Source organism: Eleutherodactylus coqui, chromosome 5 (assembly GCF_035609145.1).
Source record: "Eleutherodactylus coqui strain aEleCoq1 chromosome 5, aEleCoq1.hap1, whole genome shotgun sequence".
NCBI lineage: Eukaryota > Metazoa > Chordata > Amphibia > Anura > Eleutherodactylidae > Eleutherodactylus > Eleutherodactylus coqui.
In genome coordinates this window covers 215,825,931-215,850,497 of record NC_089841.1, presented here as the reverse complement: position 1 = coordinate 215,850,497, position 24,567 = coordinate 215,825,931, and the positions used below count along the sequence as shown (strand labels likewise).

The 24,567-nt window shown below is 49.3% G+C and overlaps 1 protein-coding gene across 1 annotated transcript; it reads left to right on the top strand.

Moving 5' to 3' along the window:
• On the top strand, nucleotides 1-23,275 carry FXN (frataxin). Its single transcript, XM_066604198.1, has 5 exons — nucleotides 1-185; nucleotides 11,877-11,971; nucleotides 13,566-13,686; nucleotides 22,417-22,514; nucleotides 23,058-23,275. The coding sequence occupies exons 1-5, from the start codon at nucleotides 69-71 to the stop codon at nucleotides 23,197-23,199; spliced, it is 573 nt and encodes a 190-aa protein (XP_066460295.1). The 5' UTR covers nucleotides 1-68; the 3' UTR covers nucleotides 23,200-23,275.
• Nucleotides 23,276-24,567: the final 1,292 nt, after the last annotated feature.

The window sequence follows — 24,567 nt, the reverse complement described above, 5'->3', positions numbered from 1 at the left end:
GTGCGGCATTAAGGATAGGTAATCCATCCCCGATGTGAGGTTGAGTGACTCCATGTGCTCCCGGGAAGATGCGGGTGCTGTGTAGGGCCCCGAGAGCCCTCGCCTACCTCCTGCGGGCTCCCTGCCACCTGGCCGCTGCGGGGAACGGACGCCGGGTGACACTGAGAGCAGGTCTGAGCCTCAATGTGAGTAGAAGCAGCACAGAGGAAGTCACGTGGTGCTTTACCTCTGGTCACGTGACTGATAGGAGCGCAGCTCTGCAGCTAGCAGAAGTTCAGCCGCTACTCCTTACTAGTCAGCGGCATTTCAGCTCTTTTTGGTGACGCATTAATATTAATGCTGTTCTCCCCTGCTGCAGATCAGATCATGTGACTGCTGTAGCCAATCACTGGCAGCAGCTGTGACCTTCTATAGCCAGTGATTGGCTGCAGCAGTCACATACCCTGGTCAGCAGTGACTGCAGAGTAATTTTAACCCCTTAGGGCTCCTCCCCACGGCTATTGAACCTAATAGCTCAGTGCTCACGGTGTGGAACTCCACCGTGGAATTCCGCACCATGAATTCACCCGTCCTCACCCGCGGCATGCTCTATTTGCAGCGGGTGTACGCGCGGACGGCTTCCATTGCAGTCAATGGAAGCCGTCCGTTCACGCTATCTTCCGCTGTAGCACAGCGGAAGATAGCGTGAAATCGCCTACCGCCGCCGCGTCATATGACGTGGTGGGTGTGTCATGTGATATGGCCGGCGTGTCACATGACGTGCGCGCGTCACGCCGAAGCGCCATGCGGGAGCGAGGACGCCGGACTGCAGGTAAGTTTGGAGGTCTCTGGGGGGTGCTGTGACGGGCTCCACCGCAGAATTCCGCGGCGGAGCCCGTCACGGCCGTGTGCAGCCGGCCTTAGGCTGGGTTCTCACATGCAGCCAAAAACCGCGAGATTTCCGCCGGGAATCCACTACTTCAAAGTCGTGGCACTTAGCCGCGGGTTTTGAAGCGGCCCGGCTGCTTGCTCTTCTGCTGCGGCTGGCGCTCCCATAGAGGAGAGCGCGGCCGCAGTGGAAGATGAAAAAAATGAACATGCTGCGAACGGCAAATCCATGCGGATTGGCCGTCCCATGTGGATGATTTCTGAGAAATCTCGTCCACATGGCTTGCTAATCCCGGGATTAGCGGCCGCAAGTGGATTTGCTGCGCTGGAATTTCCGCGGCAAATCCGCCCAGTGTGAGCCCAGCCTTAAGGCCACCTGCACACGGACGGGTCGGATTCCAATCCTGTGCCCGGCCGGCAACCCCGCACACCTGTCCGCAGCCTAATTAATCTGTACAGCTGATGACTCAGATCCCGCGACCTTTCCTCAGTGATGATTGCGGAAGGGCCGCGGGTCGGACGGCTTTCATTGACTTCAATGGAAGCCGCCCATGAGGAATCTGCACAGAATCGCAGCATGCTGTGATTCCTCCTCCACGAGCGGAAAATCGCAATCTATTTCCGCTCGTGTAGAAGAAATTGCATTTTGCCATAGCATGTTATGGTGGTATTTGCTGCAGAATCCAGATGTGGACAGCTGCTCCGGATTCCGCATTGCTAATCCGCCCGTGTGCAGCGGCCTTACGATGCGGCCTTTATTTACCTCCTCACTATAGTGTACTGAAAAACTGGAATGAAACGGGAAAAAACCCACAGTTTCACCATCTTAGTTGGGTCTTCTTTTCACGGTGTACGGATTGCCGGCAAAAACGAAATCCCCGTATTGTGTGGGACGGAGCGCTCAGAGATGCCAAATTTATGCAGTTTTACTTTTTCTGTATATTTTTGAAAGAAATACAATTTTCAGCCGACGCTTTTTTTTCTCTCCGCATCGCTGTAAGAGGCTCCATTATTGCAGGACGCCCGCAGTTTCTACTGGTAACATATTGGAGTTCATGTGCGGTTTTTATTTATTTATTTATTTTTTTTATTACATTTTTTTCTTGGAGACTGGGTGACCCAAAGAGCACAATTCTGGTGTTGTGTATCATATTGACGTTACGGCCGCAGCGATACCAAACGGGCTTTTTTAAAATTAATATTGGAAAAGGGTATTTTTGAACTTGCAGTGGCTAGAAGAAGTCTACACACTTTTTTTAAAGACTGTTTTTCCGCTGATGGAGCTGGGGCTTCAGTCAGGAGGATGGAAATTGTGGGCAATTCTAAATATCAGGCCATTTTGGCACAAAACCTTCTGGCCTCGGCTAAAACTGAAGATGAATTTCACCTTTCGGCATGACGATGACCCAAAACAGACCTCCAAACCAACAGAAGAATGGCTTCGCCAGAAGATCACAGTCCTAGAGTGGCTCGGCCAGAGCCCAGACCTGAAGCCACAGGCAGCCTAGGAAGGACCTGATGGGCAGATTATTCATTGCAGAAGGCCCATGGCTACTCAATGGCACCCCAAATCTCCTCATCGGACATTTAAAGGGTTAACAGCCATGATCCGCATTGGTGCTGATCGTGGCTGTTGTGAGCAGGTGTCACGGACAGCTGGCACCCTCCATCTAAGGGCTCCTTCAGACGGGCGAGGGCAAGCTGTGATTCGCGGCCCAATATCATACTTTCCACCATGTGAACGCCCTGTGGATGCGAGGCATTTTCATGTGAAAATAGCCTTGCATCACTACGGGGAATCCCTTCATCCCCGCAGGGATGAAGGGATTCCCCAGCCGCAGCAGAGGATCGCAGAGTTTTCCCGTTGGGCAGTATTGCAGAAAGAACCTTGCAGATGGGAATGAAGCCATTGAAACTCATTGGTTTCTTAATTCTGCCTTTTCACTCCCTCTCGCATCGCACTATTTTATCACCAGCGTGAAGGCCCCCTTAATTCTGCACACCAAGGACACAGCTGGGGGGTTAGTAGTGGGAAGCCCCCTTTAATGTTTCCTTTCCAACACTTCTGCGCTCGCTAGAGACGTGTCTCAGGATTTGTATTCTTTTGCAACTCTTGAATATCATAAACGAACTTTCCATAGATGACAGGCAACGTGCTGCCGCCTGCCTGTCACTGCAGAAGACCCCTGAGCTGTTGTCTGTTGGAAATCCCTAAGTGGGCTCGGAGGACCATGTGCGGCTACAAACGGACCTAGATAAGCTGGTGTCTTGGGTAGAAAAATGGCAAATGAGGTTCAATGTGGATAAATGTAAGGTTATGCACATGGGCAGGAGAAATGGATGTCACCAATATACACTGAATGGGGTACTGCTAGGGAAAAGTGAGATGGAAAAAGACCTGGGGGTACTAGTGGATTGTAGACTAAACTGGAGTAACCAATGCCAGTCAGCTGCTGCAAAAGCTAATAAAGTCTTGGGGTGCATTAAAAGAGGTATAGGGGCGAGGGACGAGAACATTATCCCCCCACTATATAAGGCACTTGTCAGGCCCCATATGGAATACTGCGCACAGTTCTGGTCACCGGTGCTCAGGAAAGATGTCACAGTGCTGGAGGGGGTTCAAAGAAGGGCAACTAAACTAGTACATGGAATGACGGGACTGGAATACCCAGAGAGGCTATCAAAACTGGGATTATTTACCCTGGAAAAAACACGGCTAAGGGGCGACCAAATAACCATGTATAAGTACATGAGGGGGCAATACAAGGATCTCTCCCAGGATCTGTTTACACCCAGGGCTGCGACGGTAACAAGAAGGCATCCGCTACGATTAGAGGAAAGTAGGTTTCATCACCAACATAGAAAGGGGTTCTTTACTGTAAGAGCAGTGAGACTGTGGAACTTTCTGCCTGGGGATGCGGTGATGGCAAAATCCATAGAGGAGTTTAAAAGGGGACTTGATGTCTTTCTGGAGAGGAAGGATATTATAGGATATAAATCTAAGGTTAATTGTCAATCCGGATATACAGGCAGGTAGGAACTAGAGATGAGCGAACGTACTCGTCCGAGCTCGATGCTCGGGCGAATATTAGGGTGTTCGGGATGCTCGTTACTCGTAACGAGTACCACGCGGTGTTCGGGTTACTTTCACTTTCTTCCCTGAGAAATTTGCGCGCTTTTCTGGCCAATTGAAAGACAGGGAAGGCATTACAACTTCCTCCAGTGTTATTCCAGCCCTATACCACCCCCCTGCTGTGAGTGGCTGGGAAGATCAGATGTCACCCGAGTATAAAAGTCGGCCCCTCCCGCGGCTTGCTTCAGATGCCTTGTGAGTTAGCTGAGGGACAGTGGTATCGTGCTGGAGCTGCTGTAGGGAGAGCGTTAGGAGTTAGTGTAGGCTTCAAGAACCCCAAAGGTCCTTCTTAGGGCCACATCTACCTGTGTGCAGGCTGCTGCTAGCAGTGTTTTTTGTTTTTTTTTTCCTCAAAATCGGCAGTGCAGAGCATTGCACCCAGCATTAGGGACAGAAGTGGTGTATAGGCAGGGAGAGTGTTAGGAGTGAGTGTAGCCTTCAAGAACCTCAACGGTCCTTTCTAGGGCCAAATTTAACCGTGTGCAGTACTGTCCAGGCTGCTGTTAGCAGTGTTGCATTTTTTTTTTTTTCTAAAAATCGTCTGTGCAGAGCATTGCACCCTCCATTGATACTACAGGCACAGAATTGTGTAGGCAGGGCCACAACACAGTTATTGTTCATTGAATATACGCAGTGGGGCCTTTCCTTTGCAAAAAAGGGAAAAATTATATTTGGCCTGCCTGTGTCAGTCCTAAGGTCTCCGTGTACGTGTGTGCTGCGTGGAGAACGTACAAAAATCAGACGCAACCAGCTACGGTTTACTGCAGGCTTGCGCCATTTTCTTTCCTGACTGGCAAATACCTGCTCTGCCAGAGTTAATAACTCTGCTACACTAAAGTTGTGTGACACTTTTTCTGGGCCACACCACAGTTATTAAACGTATTGTTCATTGAATATACGCAGTGGGGCCTTTCCTTTGCAAAAAAGGGAAAAAATTATATTTGGCCTGCCTGTGTCAGTCCTAAGGTCTCCGTGTACGTGTGTGCTGCGTGGAGAACGTACAAAAATCAGACGCAACCAGCTACGGTTTACTGCAGGCTTGCGCCATTTTCTTTCCTGACTGGCAAATACCTGCTCTGCCAGAGTTAATAACTCTGCTACACTAAAGTTGTGTGACACTTTTTCTGGGCCACACCACAGTTATTAAACGTATTGTTCATTGAATATACACAGTGGGGCCTTTCCTTTGCAAAAAAAGGGAAAAAATTATATTTGACCTGCAGGCTTGCGCCAATTTATTTCCTGCCTGTGAAATCAAATCATTGGTAATACAGCATGCTGAGGGGTAGGGGTAGGCCTAGAGGACGTGGACGCGGCCAAGGACGCGGAGGGCCAAGTGAGGGTGTGGGCACAGGCCGCGCTTCTGATCCAGGTGTGTCGCAGCCGACTGCTGCGCGATTAGGAGAGAGGCACGTTTCTGGCGTCCCCACATTCATCGCCCAATTAATGGGTCCACGCGGGAGACCTTTATCAGAAAATGAGCAGTGTGAGCAGGTCCTATCCTGGATGGCAGAAAGTGCTTCGAGCAACCTATCGTCGAGCCACAGTTCTGCGCCGTCCACTGCTGCAAATCCGAATCCTCTGTCTGCTGCTCCTCCTTCCTCCCAGCCTCCTCACTCCACTACAATGACACATGCTCAGGAGCGGGAAGACTCCCAGGAACTGTTCTCGGGCCCCTGCTTAGATTGGGCAGCAGTGGTTCCTCTCCCACCAGAGGAGTTTATCGTCACTGATGCACAACCATTGGAAAGATCCCGGGGTCCGGGGGATGAGGCTAGGGACTTCCGCCAACTGTCTCAAGAACTTTCTGTGGGTGAGGAGGATGATGACGATGAGACACAGTTGTCTTGCAGTGAGGTAGTAGTAAGGGCAGTAAGTCCGAGGGAGAAGCGCACAGAGGATTCGGAGGAAGAGCAGCAAGACGATGAGGTGACTGACCCCACCTGGTGTGCAACGCCTACACAGGACAGGTCTTCGGAGGGGAAGGCACGGGCAGCAGCAGGGCAGGTTGCAAGAGGCAGTGCGGTGGCCAGGGGTAGAGGCAGGACCAGACCGAATAATCCACCAACTGTTTCCCAAAGCGCACCCTCGCGCCATGCCACCCTGCAGAGGCCGAGGTGCTCTAAGGTCTGGCAGTTTTTCACAGAGACGCCTGGCGACCGACGAACAGTGGTGTGCAACCTTTGTTGCGCCAAGATCAGCCGGGGAGCCACCACCAACAGCCTCACCACCACCAGCATGCGCAGACATATGATGGCCAAGCACCCCACAAGGTGGGACGAAGGCCATTTACCGCCTCCGGTTTGCACCGCTGCCTCTCCCCCTGTGCCCCAACCTGCCACTGAGATACAACCCCCCTCTCAGGACACAGGCACTACCGTCTCATGGCCTGCACCCACACCCTCACCTCCGCTGCCCTCGGCCCCATCCACCAATGTCTCGCACCGCACAGTCCAGCCGTCGCTAGCGCAAGTGTTGGAGCGCAAGCGCAAGTACGCCGCCACGCACCCGCACGCTCAATCGTTAACCGTCCACATAGCCAAATTTATCAGCCTTGAGATGCTGCCGTATAGGGTTGTGGAAACGGAGGCTTTCAAAGCTATGATGGCGGCCCCGCGCTACTCAGTTCCCAGTCGCCACTACTTTTCCCGATGTGCCGTCCCAGCCCTGCATGACCACGTCTCCCGCAACATTGTACGCGCCCTCACCAATGCGGTTAGTGGCAAGGTCCACTTAACTACGGACACGTGGACAAGCACAGGCGGGCAGGGCCACTACATCTCCCTGACGGCACATTGGGTGAATTTAGTGGAGGCTGGGACAGAGTCAGAGCCTGGGACCGCTCACGTCCTACCCACCCCCAGAATTGCGGGCCACAGCTCGGTGGTGGTATGTTCGGCGGTGTATGCTTCCTCCACTAAAGCACCCTCCTCCTCCTCCTCCTCCTCAACCTCTGTCTCGCAATCTAGATGTGTCAGCAGCAGCAGGACGTCACCAGCAGTCGGTGTCGCGCAGCGTGGCAGCACAGCGGTGGGCAAGCGTCAGCAGGCCGTGCTGAAACTACTCAGCTTAGGAGATAGGAGGCACACGGCCCACGAACTGCTGCAGGGTCTGACAGAGCAGACCGACCGCTGGCTTGCGCCGCTGAGCCTCCAACCGGGCATGGTCGTGTGTGACAACGGCCGTAACCTGGTGGCGGCTCTGCAGCTCGGCAGCCTCACGCACGTGCCATGCCTGGCCCACGTCTTTAATTTGGTGGTTCAGCGCTTTCTGAAAAGCTACCCACGCTTGTCAGACCTGCTCGTAAAGGTGCGCCGGCTCTGCGCACATTTCCGCAAGTCCCACACGGACGCTGCCACCCTGCGCACCCTGCAACATCGCTTTAATCTGCCAGTGCCCCGACTGCTGTGCGACGTGCCCACACGGTGGAACTCTACGCTCCACATGTTGGCCAGGCTCTATGAGCAGCGTAGAGCTATCGTGGAATACCAACTCCAACATGGGCGGCGCAGTGGGAGTCAGCCTCCTCAATTCTTTTCAGAAGAGTGGGCATGGTTGGCAGACATCTGCCAGGTCCTTGGAAACTTTGAGCAGTCTACCCAGGTGGTGAGCGGCGATGCTGCAATCATTAGCGTCACCATTCCTCTGCTATGCATCTTGAGAAGTTCCCTGCAAACCATAAAGGCAGCCGCTTTGCGCTCGGAAACGGAGGCGGGGGAAGACAGTATGTCGCTGGATAGTCAGAGCACCCTCCTGTCTATATCTCAGCGCATTCAGGAGGAGGAGGAGCATGAGGAGGATGAGGAGGAGGGGGAAGAGACAGCTTGGCCCACTGCTGACGGTGCCCCTGCTGCTTGCCTGTCATCCTTTCAGCGTGTATGGCCTGAGGAGGAGGAGGAGGATCCTGAAAGTGATCTTCCTAGTGAAGACAGCCATGTGTTGCGTACGGGTACCCTGGCACACATGGCTGACTTCATGTTAGGATGCCTTTCTCGTGACCCTCGCGTTGCACGCATTCTGGCCACTACGGATTACTGGGTGTACACACTGCTTGACCCACGCTATAAGGAGAACCTTCCCAGTCTCATTCCCGAAGAGGAAAGGGGTTCGAGAGTGTTGCTATACAACAGGACCCTGGCGGACAAGCTGATGGTAAAATTCCCATCCGACAGCGCTAGTGGCAGAAGGCGCAGTTCCGAGGGCCAGGTAGCAGGGGAGGTGCGGAGATCGAGCAGCATGTACAGCCCAGGCAGTGCAACAGTCTTTAAGGGCCTGGACAGCTTTATGGCTCCCCACCAAGACTGTGTCACCGCTCCCCAGTCAAGGCTGAGTCGGCGGGAGCACTGTAAAAGGATGGTGAGGGAGTACGTAGCGGATCGCACGACCGTCCTCCGTGACGCCTCTGCCACCTACAACTACTGGGTGTCAAAGCTGGACACGTGGCCTGAACTAGCGCTGTATGCCCTGGAGGTGCTTGCTTGTCCTGCGGCTAGCGTCTTGTCGGAGAGGGTGTTTAGTGCGGCTGGGGGAATCATCACAGATAAGCGTACCCGCCTGTCAACCGACAGTGCCGACAGGCTAACACTCATCAAGATGAACAAAGCCTGGATTTCCCCAGACTTCTCTTCTCCACCAGCGGACAGCAGCGATACGTAAGCAATACGTAGGCTGCACCTGCGGATGGAAGCATCGTTCTCTCTCACCATCCAAAACGGGGACATTTCTGCTTCATCAATCTGTGTCTAATATTCCTCCTCCTGCTCCTCCTCCTGAAACCTCACGTAATCACGCTGAACGGGCAATTTTTCTTAGGGCCACAAGGCTCACTCTTCTAATTTTTCTAAACAATTTTTGTATGTTTCAATGCTCTTAAAAGCGTTGAAACTTTAACTTGAACCAATTTTTCGTTAAACTGGGCTGCCTCCAGGCCTAGTTACCACTTAAGCCACATTAACCAAAGCGATTAATGGGTTTCACCTGCCATCTTGGTTGGGCATGGCCAATTTTTACTGAGGTACATTAGTACTGTTGGTACACCAATTTTTTGGGGCCCTCACCTACAGTGTAATCATAGCAATTTGTATGTTCTTCGCCTGCACTCATGGTACAGAAGTGTGTGTGGGGTTGGCCTACACTTTAGCTACATAAATGTAACTTGGGCCTTGGCTATACTGCAGCTACTGAAATGGAACTAAGACTGCGCTCCCACTATACTGCTACTTCGGAATTGTTACTGGGGCTTGTCTTGAGTGCTACTACTGCTGACATGGAACGAACACTGCGCTCCCGCTATACTGCTGCTTCGGAATTGTTACTGGGGCCTGTCTTGAGTGCTACTATTGCTGACATGGAACGAAGACTGCGCTCCCGCTATACTGCTGCTTCGGAATTGTTACTGGGGCCTGTCTTGAGTGCTACTATTGCTGACATGGAACGAAGACTGCGCTCCTCCTATAATGCTGCTAGTGATATGTTAGTGGGGCCTGTCCTAATGCTACGGCTGAAATGTTACGAATTCTGGGCTCTGCCTATACCGCTGCTAATGGTATGTCTCTGGGGTGTGGAAACAGAGGCTTCCCAAAGACATGATGGCGGCGAGGCCATTTCCCACCAACGCGGTTACTGTTAAGGTGCATATAACCACGGACACGTGGAGAGGACACGTAGTGCCTCAAAAACATCCCCCTCCTCCTCCAACAGGGAAAACATTCTTGGCAAATGCCTTTGCATTGGTTCGTCTGGTGGCAGTCCAAGAATTTCACCTTTACCGACACAACAAGAGAGCCCCCACACCATCCCCCCGCCACGGCCCACTTAATCCTGGCCACATTCCGAAAACCAACAAAATAAAACCGCGCTACTAGGTCCGCAGTCACCACCACATTACCACCAACGCGGTTACTGTTAAGGTGCATATAACCACGGACACGTGGAGAGGTCACGTAGTGCCTCAAAAACATCCCCCTCCTCCTCCAACAGGGAAAACATTCTTGGCAAATGCCTTTGCATTGGTTCGTCTGGTGGCAGTCCAAGAATTTCACCTTTACCGACACAACAAGAGAGCCCCCCCACCATCCCCCCGCCACGGCCCACTTAATCCTGGCCACATTCCGAAAACCAACAAAATAAAACCGCGCTACTAGGTCCGCAGTCACCACCACATTACCACCAACGCGGTTACTGTTAAGGTACATATTACCAGTCTGACTGGGGCATGCAGACACCTTGACAGAATGAATAGTGTGTGGCACATAGGTTCCCCATTGCTATGCCCACGTGTGCAGCTCCTGATGGCGGTGGCACAGGATTATATTTCTCATTGCTTCTGTACAGCATTGTGGGCTATCGCCCCACCACTTTTAAAGAGGGTCGCTGCCTAGCCGTGCCATCCCCTCTGCAGTGTGTGCCTGCGGTTCCTCCTCATGGCAGACGCACTTATAAATAGACATGAGGGTGGCGTGGCATGAGGGCAGCTGAAGGCTGGGCAGGGACAGTTTGTTGTGCGCTGTGGACACTGGGTCGTGCAGGGGGGGGGGTTGGGCAGCATGTAACCCAGGAGAAGTGGCAGCGGAGTGTCATGCAGGCAGTGATTGTGCTTTGTTGGAGGTAGTGTGGTGCTTAGCTAAGGTGTGCATTGCTAATGAGGGCTTTTCAGAAGTAAAAATTGTTGGGAGGGGGGGGGACCCACTCTTGCCGCTATTGTGGCTTAATAGTGGGACCTGTGAACTTGAGATGCAGCCCAACATGTAGCCCCTCGCCTGCCCTATCCGTTACTGTGTCGTTCCCATCACTTTCTTGAATTGCCCCGATTTTCACAAATGGAAACCTTAGCGAGCATCGGCGAAATACAAAAATGCTCGGGTCGCCCATTGACTTCAATGGGGTTCGTTATTCGAAACGAACCCTCGAGCATCGCGATAATTTCGTCCCGAATAACGAGCACCCGAGCATTTTGGTGCTCGCTCATCTCTAGTAGGAACTATTAGAGGTTGATCCAGGGAACAGTCTGATTGCCATTAGGGAGTCGGGAAGGAATTTTTTTCCCCAAAAGGGCTAATTGGCTTCTGCCTCTTGGGGTTTTTTGCCTTCCTCTGGATCAACACAGGAGGATAGACAGGCTGGACTAGATGGACATTGCGCTGCGGAATAAGTTGGCGCTATACAAATAAAGATTATTATTATTATTATTACATTGTCTGCATTCGGCCTTACAAACTATGTATGTTACTATGTATGTAATGTTTGCCCCCCTTGCCAGGGCCCTGCTATGGTATATGTGTTATACAGCTCAGTGGAATGGTTACATTGAATATCCCTTCTACAGGTATTGCCATCTTAGCTTTTTTTTTATAGGAAAACGCTGCTATAGTTTACTGTCCACCGGTAACTACGACAACAGCCGGGCGCTTCTGCCCGCCGCTCTTATTGAAGCGAATGGGAGTTATAGAAACCATGTAACACAACGTGTTACATTCGGGGCGTTATGGCAACAGTATAACACATTGTGCTACACTGTTTCTATAGCTGCCATTCGCTTCTATAGGATATGCGGAAAGAGCGGCGGGCTGCAGCGCCCGGCTGTCCCTGACGGGGTCAATGTAAAGGATTAGCTGCTCATGTCTGATCCCAGAGGAGCCTTCAGGGTTTGTGCCCTGCTGGGTCAGAGCTGTTTCAGTGACCCGAGGGACCTACGCAATAGTTGGCAGGCGGCTTTAATGCTGTCAGTGCATGTTTCATCCACCCCTCGGGGCCGTTTCCTCTTCTGTGGGACGTTGTGAACTGTATGTAGAACTTCACAAGTACAGAAGTGAATGTGACAGCCAGATAAGATTGCAGGGCAGCCATTATATCATAATGTTCCATTTTTTTCTTCCAGAGTCCAGTATGCTCCAACCTCCAAGTACAAACTATCCACAAAGCCCTTGCAGTAACTACAAGCAGAAGAGCGGGGACGCTGACGAGTACCGGCAGGTGCGGCCTCAATGTATCTGTGCACAATAGGTCTCAATGTATCTGTGCACAATATTCCAAGTAATGTATTAGATTCATGGAGGTGGGAGCGGAGAAGGGTGTCTTCTGGGTCCGGACGGGGTGAACTGACTGGCTCATGGCCAGGGGGGACAAGCGCAGAACCTCTGGGTTCCGCAGCAAATACCTTCCATAACATACTATGGAAAAGCGCTTTTTTTGCATGTTTTATTAATTGTAATTTTCCACTTGCACAAACTCTATGTTTGAGCAAATTCGATGTGGACGGCTTTCATTGAAGTCAATGGAAGCCGTCCAACCCACAGCCCTTCCGCAATGTCAATGATGCGGGAAAAGCAGGGGAAAATGTCAATGACACTAGCTGATGACGCAGGAAAAGCAGTGGTTTAAAAAAAAAAAAATCTGTACTGCGCGTATCTGACGGTAAGTCGTCCGGACCATCCACAGCACAGAAGACAGGTACTCGGGGTCACCAGCTGGGCACAGAGTCGGATTCCTGTGCTGGATTCCACATCCGGAACCCAACCCGGTCGTGTGCAGCCGGCCAAGATGTGAGCCAACGATGAACGAAAATCGTACGCTTCTCATTTGTCGTTTGGTCTCAGCCGGCATAAAAATCAACGCCGGCTTGTGCAGTTTAAATACTGACCGTTCAAAGGTTCACGTGGGAATAAGAACTGCACGAGCGTAGACGAGCTGCTGATGACGTCACCAGCTTGTTCGTTCGGGCAAACGAGAATCACGAGCCTCTCGGCCCGTGTAAAAGGAGCACAAGGCCAGCTTCACAAGGTTGTTGATGCATTTGTGTGATGGGCATTTCCCTTTTTGCGTCTGCATGTTTGTGCATATTTGCCTGTGCAAAAAAACGCAGGCAAGCACGCTCCCATTGATTTCAGTAGGCAGTTATGTTCATATGTGCTATGTTCGTGCGCAGTATGCACAAAAGTAGAACATGCTGCAAATTGTTGTGCGCAAGCTAAATGCTCGTGCGCAAAATACGCTGATGGGAGTGAAACCATTGAAATCAGTGGGTCCTGTTCACTGCGTATATCGCGTACAAATTTTGCATGCGGTAATGCGTCCGTGTGAATAAGCCCTGAGGCCCTGCCTACGGCCTCCATACATATTGGACAGTAGTTGGATGTGGCAGATCAGAATGGCCTCCGGGCTCCACTGGTTTTCTATCTCGGTTTCTCTTGACCACAAGAATAGTTAAGCTCTGCATGCTGCACAACTTTCTTGATGTCATGACCTCGCGGGGCGCCCAGCGCAGGGGTCACGGTCTTATGCTTGCTTTTAACTTTACCATGTAAATATTTTTCTCTGATCTCCACCTCGGCAACCTGAGAGGCCACTTTGTGTCCATCATAAGTGCGCCAATGTGTCATATAAACGTGTTCATTCGTCATGTGCTACAGATAATAGCCGCACTGTTTATAGCCTCCCCAAGCACATGATGTACTTCTGTAATGCCGGGGTCTATAGAGGAGATGCGTGAGGGTGGGCTCATCCCGGGTCCTTGCTGCATGCTTCCGTTAGTTTGCTGTTTGCACTGACTTGTGCTTCTTGTTTCTAGTACTTTAGATGAAACCACCTATGAGCGGTTGGCAGCAGATACGTTGTGCGCCCTCGCCGAGTTCTTTGAGGATCTGGCTGATCAGTCCTTCACACCAAGTGATTATGATGTCACATTTGGGGTAAGTATCTATTCTTTATTTTCTCTCTCTTTATAAATGTATGTTGTTTCTTTGTGTTGTAATTAATATTACATTTTATCACACATTCTCTTATTTGGGTGTTGAACGAGATGTTTAACTAAGGGTGGCTTCACATCCGCTGAAGAGTTTCCAATTTCCAGCTCCGTTTATGGAGCAGGAAAGGGGAATCTCCCATGGCTAATCGCCTCTGTCTCAGGACGGAACCCAGCAGTGGCAGACCTCATTGACTATAATGGGGTCGGCCCACTTTCCACCCGGCTTTTGGGTGTAAGAAAAAGCCCTGCATGCATTTTCTTCCACTATGTTGAGCCGGATCGGCGACAGAACCTCCGGCTGGAGCTTCTGATGCAGATGTGAAGCTGTCCTGAGATATGTTCTTTCCTTATGCCCTGATAGGTATATGATCATCACAGAGAGGGGTCCTCTGTTCGGCACCGCCTCTATAAGCCCCGTTACATGGCCGACACGTAATGTTATTTATCTCTTACAGGGAGCATATGGCAGGCAACAACTTCCCAAATACGAGACGGAAGCAGACCTTTCATGAATAAAGTGATTAATGAGTGCATTAAATGCACTTTATCTCAATTGCACATCAAGGAAATGCTAGAAAATGTGAGAAGTGTTAAGAAACGGATTTCCATCTTATTATCGATAAAATTGTTCAGTTTCTCCTTCATTTGGATCACCTGTTTACACCAATATCTGCCTCCAAACCAATATTTTTCCCCCTGCGGACTGAGGTTCAGTTGTCTGTGTACTACTCTAGAGATCAGTAGTATGCACGCTGTGCCCCTATATGTGTTGTGGCACTGCCAGTACACCTAACTGCTTCCAGAACATGGATTTCAATTTTGTATTGTATCCCCTGTAAGAGATGAAGAGTGAGGCCTCATGTCCATGGGGGGGTTGGGTTCCACATGCGGGAGCCCGCAGCAGAATTCGACCCTGCCCACGGCTGGCCTCCCTGCGTACCTGTCCGGGCCTTTTTGTAGATGTAAGCAGGCGCACCGGCCTGCGCACATGCGCAGTAGAGATTTTTTTTTTTAAATCTCTTGCTTTCCCACGGAATCCGCGGCCTACACGCATTTTAATTGTGAACGGGCCACAGATCGGACGGCTACCATTGAGTTCAATGGAAGCAGTCCGCAAGGGACCCGCAGCAAAATGGAGCGCGCTGTGATTTGTATTCCGTACTGAAAGGTCCGCAAAACAAATCTGCATGCTTACATTCAGCTGCTGGCACCCATGTCTCCCAATGGGAGGCTTGAATCGCAGATTGTCTGTGCGGGTGCCCTGCGCGGATTCCGCAATTCAAATCCACCCGTGGACATTGGGACTTTAGCCCAATTGCAAAGTTGATGAGTAGCATGTGAGAAGCAGAATCTGTTTTCCACGTCTCTCTAAGTCCTGTGGGACCGCTGCTATCCCTGAAGGAAAGTGCACTCGAAGTGGCCTTTTGCTACAGTACATGCATGGATCGGTACCTGAATCTCCTGCAGGTGGTGGATGACTTCGTGGATGATCTGCCCCCACATAGCAGAAGGAGGCCACTTCCAGTACGCTTTCCTTACTCCAGTCATAGCAGCGGTCCCACGGGACTTGGAGAGACGTGGAAGCAGATTTCTGCTTCTCATGTGCAACTTTTCTACTTTGCAACTGGGCTTTATTCTTTTACAGGAGCCACAACACAACATCAAAATTTGTTCCTAGGGCCCCAGGGGCCCGAGCACCATACCATCATGTAGTGCATCCATGCCTTCCTTTCCAAGTGCACTAGAATTTCAATATAGGGCACTAGTATTGAGATCCAGGGATGACTATACCCTGTATAAGGAGCTGTAGTGTCAGAACAGCTGGAGTGCAGTAGGTCGCACTTTACTGCTATATAGGGTAGTATTTAACTGACCACTACAGACAAAGACCCGAAGTATTCATGTATAGATTCAACTATAATGAGGGAATGGGGATCGGTCCGGCTTCTGTAGTTAATCAAAATTTAAGTGTAAAAACATCACTTTATTAGTTAAGAAAAAAAAAACATTTTGACCACGGAGAGAGGAGAGAATAAATACCAGATTGATCCATTGTGGTTTGTCCAGATACTTTACTAAATAAATCTTGTCATATCCATCAAGGCTCCCGTAAGACTGAAGCCGTTCATAGAGCCGTAGTGATTGATTCCTTTAACGAGACTGTCATCTACCTTATTAGGTAAGCTTATGGGCTGGAAGTAGGTGACCTGCAAGTGTTATACTTATCTCCCCGTCATTTCCCTGGTGTCACCGCTGAAAGTTGATGCTCAATGCATTGAGTGGCTCACTAAGTAGTCCGCCTATTATAAAATTAGAACAGTTGGACTAGTTGGCGCACTGCTCAATGCATTGAGCGTCGACTTTCAGCTGTGACACCGGAGGAGCAATGGGGGAGGTAAGTATGACACTTACATCTCCGGGCTCAGTAGGTCACCTACTTTCAGCCCATAAGCTTAGCTGGTATTATTGTATCTTGACGCCACCGGAAGTAGAAGTGGAGTCAAGATACTGGGGGTTTGACAGTGCGGTGACGGCCCCTTTTTCTGATTTGGCTGCACAGCATTCTCCCTTTGCTCGGGCTCACAGGTCCTGCTTCTGACCCCGCTGTGACTGTAGCCGGCGTGCCAGCAGCGCTGAAGCATGACTGAAGCTGATGCCCTCCGCTGCCTTGTAGCGGGGCCACTGTCAGTCTCTCTACCATCCCTTGCTCAACCATACAGCTGCTGCTCGTCGCTGTGCTGCTCCTCTTCCTGCCACTGCTGTCACCTCCGATTGCTTGTAGGGGGGCTGCTGTGACTCTCCCTGTCGCCCCTTCCTTGTCCGTACATCTCCTGCTAATGGCTGTGGCTGCTGCACGCGCTGCTGACTGCTCCTGCCGCCGTTGTCACCTCTGCTTGCTTGTAGGGGGGCGGCTGTGACTCTTCCTGCCTCCCCTTCCTCCTCCTTACAGCTTCTGCTGGTGGCCGCCCTGCTGACAGCTCATGCTCTGGCCGCCAATGTCACCTCCACTTGCTAATAGGGGGGCCGCTGTCACTCTCCCTGCCGCCCCTTCCTGGTCCTTACAGCTCCAGATGGTAGCCGCACTGCTGACAGCTCCTGACCCTGCTGTAACTGTAGGCACCGGCACCCTCCCAGCAGCGCTGAAGTCACACCGGGACAAGGAGCAGGTCCTGTGAGCAGAAGAAAGGGATGAACACGTGCAGCCAATCACAAAAAAGATGGCGTCACCGCCCTGTCAAACCCCCTGTATCTTGACACCACCTCTACTTCTGTTGGCGTCAAGATACAATAATACCAGCTTAGCTTATGAGGCTTAAAAGTCGGTGACCGATTCCTTTTAACTTGTAGTATAGGCACATTTTCGCTAGGTGGCGCACTGGCCCAGCTATAAGTACGGTAGCTGTAGCTAAGCGTGTAAGTTCTACAAAGGCCATTTAGTGTACATAAAGCAGGTTGAACGCCAGTAGCTGTTCGGTTTTGTCTACGGACATTATACGACTTCCTGTCCACACATTAATATGTAAGCCGTATGTGGATATTGATGTCCATGATTTGGAGCTGCACAATATTCCTATGACAAGACTTAAAGGAGATGTCTCGAGGAAGCAGTGAATTTTTTTTTTTGCCCAGTCCCCCCCATTAAGTACACATTACTAAGCCCCCCTGTAAATGACATTTCTAGCTGGTTCGTACTTACCGTTCCAGCGTTTCAGCAACTTATAAAAATTTCCCCAAGATGGCCGCCGGCTCTTTTCTCGTCGCTCGCTGCAGCCCGACGTGCGCGCTCCCGAGACGCTGCCAGCTGTGTCTCCATGGCAACCAGACGCCCCGCAGCCGCCGACCACACTCACCGCAGCCGCCGACCAGTCACCCACCGCCAGGCAGCAGGTAACCGGCGCAGCCCCCCCCCCCATCACAGCGGCAGCCCCCCCGGCGCAGCGACAGCCCCCCCCCGGCCCAGCGCTAGTTCCCCCGGCCTAGCGACAGCCCCCCCCCGGCGCAGCGACAGCCCCCCCCCATCGCAGCGACAGCCCCCCCCCCCCCCCCCATCGCAGCGGCAGCCCGGCGCAGCGGCAGCCCCCCCCCCGGCCCATCACTTACCAGGACAGCTGGACGGCGGGACAGCTGGGCGGCTTCTCCGGACAGCTCGGCAGCTCTGCACCTTCCTCTAACAGAGGAAGGTACAGAATGGCCGCTCCAGCGCGCTCCCGAGCAGTGGCAGCTCGTCTGCGCATGCGCAGAAGAGCTGTAGCGGGGAGCACACTGAAGCGGCTCGTGCTGAATGGAGAAGACTGGACTGCACAAGCGCGTCTAAAAAAGCAAGCTGCCGGCGAATTTAGACGGAACCATGGAGACGAGGACGCTAGCAACGGAGCAGGTAAGTGGAATAACTTCTGTATGGCTCATATTTAATGCACGATGTATATTACAAAGTGCATTAATATGGCCATACAGAAGTGTATAACCCCACTTTGTTTCGCGAGACCACCCCTTTAACAAGATCAAAGTACAGGCAGACGTTCTATTAGCAGTAGAGATACTGCAAGCCTAAGGCCTCATATCCATGGGCAGGTCGGATTCCATGGGTGGGAGCCTGCATTGAAATCCGACCCTGCCCACGGCAAGAGGACCCTGCTTACCTGTCTGGATCCTCTGCGTGGCTGTGCAGGTCCCTCCATCTTCTCCATTGTGGATGTGGGCGGGCACGCTGGCATGTGTGCAGATGTGCCAGCTGGTGCGCCGCCACCCAATTGCAGTGGAGTTTACGGTTTTTTTTAAATCTCCTGCTTTCCTGCGGGATTTGCGGTACGTCCGCAGTGTCAGCTGCCGGTGTGCCGTGGATAGAACAGCTTCCGTTGACTTCAATGAAAGCTGTCCATGTGGGACCCGCAGGAAAATGGAGCATGCAGCAATTTTTTTTCCCACACGTGTGATCCGCAAATCAGAAAAAAATGACATCCGCAGGTATTTAATTACCTGCGGATGCCCAATGATTGTCCATGGGCTGATTGAACCGTGGATCGCACGTGCGTGTGACATGCGTGTGGATTCCGCAATTCAATTATGCCCGTGGACATGAGTCCTTAGAGCTCATTCAAATTGTAAAACTTTTTTCCCCTTACACAAGGCTTAAACATTAAAAAGAAGAAAAAAAAAAAGCTACACATAATTAGTACTGCCACATCTATAACAACCTGTACTATAAAACCATACATTATTGAACAAGCATGGAAAATTCCATTAAACAATGCCAAAAGAGCCGTTTGCTGATCGTCTTGCTTCCCCCTAAACAGAAATTAAAAATAATTTTTAAAAAAATCATGTATACCTCAAAATGGGACTCCTAAAAACCACAAACTGTCCCCTAAAAAACAGGCCTCATACAGCTCCGTCAACTGAGAAATAAGAATGCTCTGATCCTGGAATGTGGCTCCACACAAAAATATTTTAATGTTTTTAAAAAAAAAAAGTGTATATTTTGCGCAAAAGTAGTAAAACATAATAAAACCGCTGTAAATTTGGTATTGTTGTGTTCATAATAAAGATAACCTATTTATTCCACACTGTGAATGACGACATAAAAATAAATCACAAAATAACAGCGGTGAAATTATTTTTTTACATTGCCCCCATCAAAAAAAAAATAAAAAATTACGTTGTTGAACTCCATATAATAAACTGAAACTGGTTCCTATAAAACTAGAACTCTTCCTGCAAAACACAAGGTGCCATACAGTTACATTGATGAAAAAATTTAAAAAAATGATGACCCCCTGTAACATAAAAGGGGAGATGATTTACTGGCTCTTAAGGCTAAAATGTAGTTACATCACTAAGGGGTTAAAAATGCACTTAAGGCGAGTTGAGTTCTGCATCAAATACATACATTTTCAGTAGGGTCTTTCTGATTTTTATGTGCCTTTTTTTAAGCGGGTTGACTTCTGTGCTCATGCTTTCTCTGGCCAGGAACACCATGTCCAGGCGGCGCGGCCCTCCTCGGTGTTGCGTAAGCACATTTAGTCATAGGATAGAAGCCCGGAATTAAATGAGATTGTTAACCTCCTTGGACGAGATCGTCCTGAACAGAGAAGCCATTGTAGTGTTAAAGAAAAGAGCCAATCCAGATCTTAAATTAAGTACAGTAATTTCTGGCCACGTGTTTGATGAGCTGCAGCCTGTAATTTAGGGCCATGTTCGCTCTTCAGGTTGGTGCGGTAACAACAATAGTGAAGGATTTGTTTGTCCTCCTGCACATTATTATATGTTGGCTATTTAGTTGTTTTTCTTCAATATGTTAAGGTACAAATAAGGGAATTGTTGTTAGTTACATACCCAAGACTACATTGGGGGAGTCTGTGATCCCAGACCATCACGGACCCCTAGACCTCTATAGGGTAATTAAGCCCTGTTGGCACAGATCAGATTTCAGAAAATTAGAGGTAGGCCGCCTGCACACGGGCGGAAATCCCGCCACGGGATTTCCGCCACTGAAAGTTTGCATAGGAGTGCATTACAATACGCACTCCTATGCAGACGGCCGCGGTTTGGCCGCGCGAAATCTCGCGCGGCAAACAAACCGCGGCATGTCCTATTTTTGTGCGGGGGCACGCACTCACCCGGCCGCCGGCTCCGGTCTGCGCCGCAGCCGGAACATGAAAGAATCGGGGCCGCCAGGCGCGGGTGAGTACACGCTCGTCCCTGCAGGCTCTCGGGTCGGGTCCCGCGGCGAGAATTCTCGCTGCCGGATCCGACCCGCTCTTCTGCAGGCGGCCGTAATGTTGAAATCAATGGCGGCAGAAATCTTTGTACAGTTTGATCTGTTGAGCACTTTTGTTCTGAAACGCAGTCCAAAACCACCGCGGCCTAGACCAATGTGATCTGACGATACAGCTTGAGTTGTTTAACCCCTTTAACAGTAACATTTTTTTTTTCTTGCATACCCACTTTCGAAGAGCCATAACTTTTTATTTTTCTGTTGACCTAATGTATGAGGGCTTGTTTTTTGCAGGAAGAGCCTTATGTTTGTAATGGCACCATATAATATACTTAAACACTTTTCACAAATTAATTTGGGTGAAATCAAAAGAAAAAAAACACAACTCTGTCATTTTGGGGGTATTTTAGGTTTTAAATTGTTCGTGGTACTCTAAAATCATATATGTTCTTTATTCCGCAGGTCAGTACAGTTATGGCAATGACAAACTTCTAGATTTTTTCTATGTCTTTTATATTATGTTTTTTGCTACTTTTTTTTGTAAAGAATTGTTTTCTGTTGCTATATTCTGACACACATATTATATTTTTTGTAATTTGCATTGACATGTGACAACCATCTCCCGTATTCTTCATATGTCTGGGCTGTGGGGGGAGGGGACAAGACAGAAGCATTTTCCAAAGGCCCATTTACACCAGCCAATGATCGCTAATCAGCGATCGTTTTAGCGATACTCGGTTTGTGTAAATATGCGCCCAGCATCTGCTTTTCGGGCACTGCTAGCTGATCATTAAATTCAATCCAACCTAAAAATCGTCCTTTACTCTTATCGTCAGTAGTTCTCCAAGATTGCTGATAGCATTGTTTCCCCATGGAGAACAAGGGATCTGAGCTCAGATAATAGCTGCACTCAGTGAAGGCTTCATTTGCATACATAATTGGTATTTAAGTAGCTGAGTTTTTTTTTATGCAAAATGATCGCTCAAAGCTGTCACTCAAACTGTCGTTTGAGCGATCTTTGAGTGATCATCTTCCCGTGTAAATCAAAGAAAAACATCCAAGCTCAACTGTTTTGCCAAAACCCACATCAAGTCTGCCAAAAGTATGTGGGAGAACGTGTTATGGTCTGATGAGACCAAAGGGGAACTTCTTAGCCAGCATTCCAAAAAGTATGTTTGGTGCAAAGCCTACACTGCGCATCACCAAAAGACCACCATACCCACAGTGAAGATGGTGGAAGGGGAAATATGATTTGGGGCTGGAACTGGAGCTTTAGTCAAGGTGGAGGGAATTATGAACAGTCCCAAATATCAGTCGACTTTGGCACAAAACCTTCAGGCCTCGGCTGAAAAGCTGAAGATGAATTTCACCTTTCAGTAACCCAATGGCTCAAAGCATGCCTCCAAATCAACAGAAGGATGGATTCACCAGAAGATCAAAGGTTTGGAATGGCCCAGCCAGAGCTCAGACCTGAAGCCCAATGAGGATCTCTGTGTTGGCCTGAAGAGGGCGCTACACAGGAGATGCCCTAACAATCCGACAGATTTGTAGTGCTTTTGCAAGGAAGAGTGGGCAAAGATTGCCAAGTCAACATGTGCCATGCGGATAGACACCCACCCAAAAGACTGAATGCTATCATAACGTCAAAGGATACATCAACCATCAACAAAGTATTAGTTTTAGGGTGTGCATATTTCTGTAACTGCATTATTCTAGTTTGTTTGGTTTTTTTTGGGGGGGGGGGGTTCCACTGTAAAAGATTTCACTATGTTTTTTAATGGGATTGTCCTGATAACTCTTCATATCCACTGTATATTTGTTATGCTGTTGGGAAGGGGTTAATACCGTGGTGTGGCATTGGCTTTTCATTGTTCATCATACCAAACAGGATGTCCCAGTTTAACAATACATACTTCTGCAATTCTAATGAGTTTTTTTTCTTTTTGGTTGAATTGCCAGAACGGGGTTCTTACAATTAAAGTTGGAGGGAACATTGGAACATATGTAATCAATAAGCAGACGCCAAATAGACAAATCTGGCTGTCCTCTCCCACCAGGTGAGTAGAGCTACATTTAGATGACCCGGGGCTTGTTCATATCAGTGATAGGCCGGCTTCACACAAGCGTATTCGCACACGCCTAAACATAGCATTCTTTGCGGAACAAACAATGTTCATTTGCGCACTGCAAAGAAAAATGTGTTGATTGAAATGGCTAATTAGTCTTAATGCGTTGCAGATGTGTTCCATTTCGTGTGCAATAAGGCAGTGTTTTGCGCCTGTCCTGGTGTATTGCGCATGCATTTGAGCAGCACGCATTTTTTTTTGTGTGTGCGACCAAAATATGTGTGCAAAATGGGGACATGTGAATTAAACCAATGATATCAATGGGTTCTATTCTCTGCGTATTGCGCACACAAATACGCCCGTGTGAAGTTGGTCTTGGGGTGGTTCTAACGCACAGGAAAATGACGTTATAGGCTGGTTGGATCGGTTAGATTCGATATATGTTACACACACACACATATATATATATATATTTTTTTTTTTTTTATCTTACCCTTGAAATGCACCTCTGACCAGACTTTTTTTCTTTTTCAGTGGACCCAAAAGATATGACTGGACTGGAAAAAATTGGGTGTATTCACATGACGGTGTATCTCTTCATCAGCTTCTGGAACAAGAACTTTCCCTTGCACTGAAGGCTACACTAAACCTATCTAGTTTGACGTATTCCACGTGACAGACCGTTTGGAAACTTTCTGGTAGCATGTTGTGAAAACTTCTGAATTTTTATTAAAATACAATTGAAAACAATGTATCCCGCTCCCCTAGTAAGCGCAATCTCCAAGAAAAAACACTGCTGTATAGTTATTTTTTTTGTTTTGTTTTTTGGTGTGTGACTTATCAGTCTTGGTGAAATTTTCTATACACTGATTTGTTAAATACTAAAGATGAGCGAACGTACTCACTAAGACAAACTACTCGAGCGAGTAGTGCCTTATGCAAGTACCTGCCCGCTGGTCTCAAAAGATTCAGGTGCCGGCGGGGGAAGAGCCGTGAGTTGCGGGAGTGAGCAGGGAGGAGCGGGGGGGAGAGGGAGAGATAGAGATCTCCCCGCCGGCCCCCGAATCTTTAGAGACGAGCGGGCAGGTACTCGCATAAGGCACTACTCGCTCGAGTAGTTTGCCTTAGTGAGTACGCTCGCTTATCTCTATTAAATGCCCATTCTTACTGCCCCGTTACTCTATTGTTATAAAATGTTTAGTGCTGAAAGTATTAAGGCATTTTATAGGAATTAAATAGTTTTAAGCGGGTTATCTGGGCAGTAAAAGAATTGAGATCAGCTCAGAATGCAGCAAAAACAAAAAACTAAGTCCTACCTGCCTCGCTCGAAGTGAGGCAGGGATTGGTCGCACGTCCCTGGTAAGGTACCTCCGGCTTGGCTTACTGTAGCCAATAGTAAAGACCAGCAGGGGAGTGAAGCTGCCAGGCAGGGGCGTAGCTGAAGGCTCATGGGCCCGGGTGCAATAGTTTATCTTGGGGGTAGGGGGGGGCTCCTGGGCAGGGAGTTGGGTGAGGTATTTTTATTTTTTTTTCAAACTCGCCCGTGATCCAGCAGAGTGGTCCTTCGAAGATCACATGGCACTAGAAATCGGACTCTCTTTCAGGTGTGCACTTGTCCCATAGACTCTGAAAAGAGTCAGATTTTCCAGGTGACCTACGAGGCTCACAGGAGCAGGTGAGTCTATAAAATACATCACCCAGGTCCCTGTCACGTCCTCTAATAGGACCATTACTTAGTTTATGTTGCTGTGGGGAACGTGACGGGTTCCCTTTAACCCCTTGAGGACACGGCTCCTTACTGAAGAACTGAAAAAAAACTAAGTGGGGTGAAATGGAAAGAAAAAATTCTGCCATCTTGTTTCTATGGCGTACACACTGCAGCAAAAGACAACTTTATTCTGATACCATTTTTTTTGCAGTACTACTTATATAAAATTTCTTTTTTGAAATTTTATATTTTTTATCTATAATAAATTTCCTTCTGACAGCCATAACTATTTTTTTTGTCGCCTTCGTTGTGTGAGCATTTGTTTTTTGCATGTGA

Excerpts from the sequence above, each read along its gene's own strand:
- FXN (XM_066604198.1), top strand. The coding sequence starts at position 69 with ATGCGGGTGCTGTGTAGGGCCCCGAGAGCCCTCGCCTACCTCCTGCGG. Across the intron at positions 11,972-13,565 it reads ACGCTGACGAGTACCGGCAG|TACTTTAGATGAAACCACCT; the intron begins GTGCGGCCTCAA and ends TCTTGTTTCTAG. Across the intron at positions 22,515-23,057 it reads TGGCTGTCCTCTCCCACCAG|TGGACCCAAAAGATATGACT; the intron begins GTGAGTAGAGCT and ends TTTCTTTTTCAG.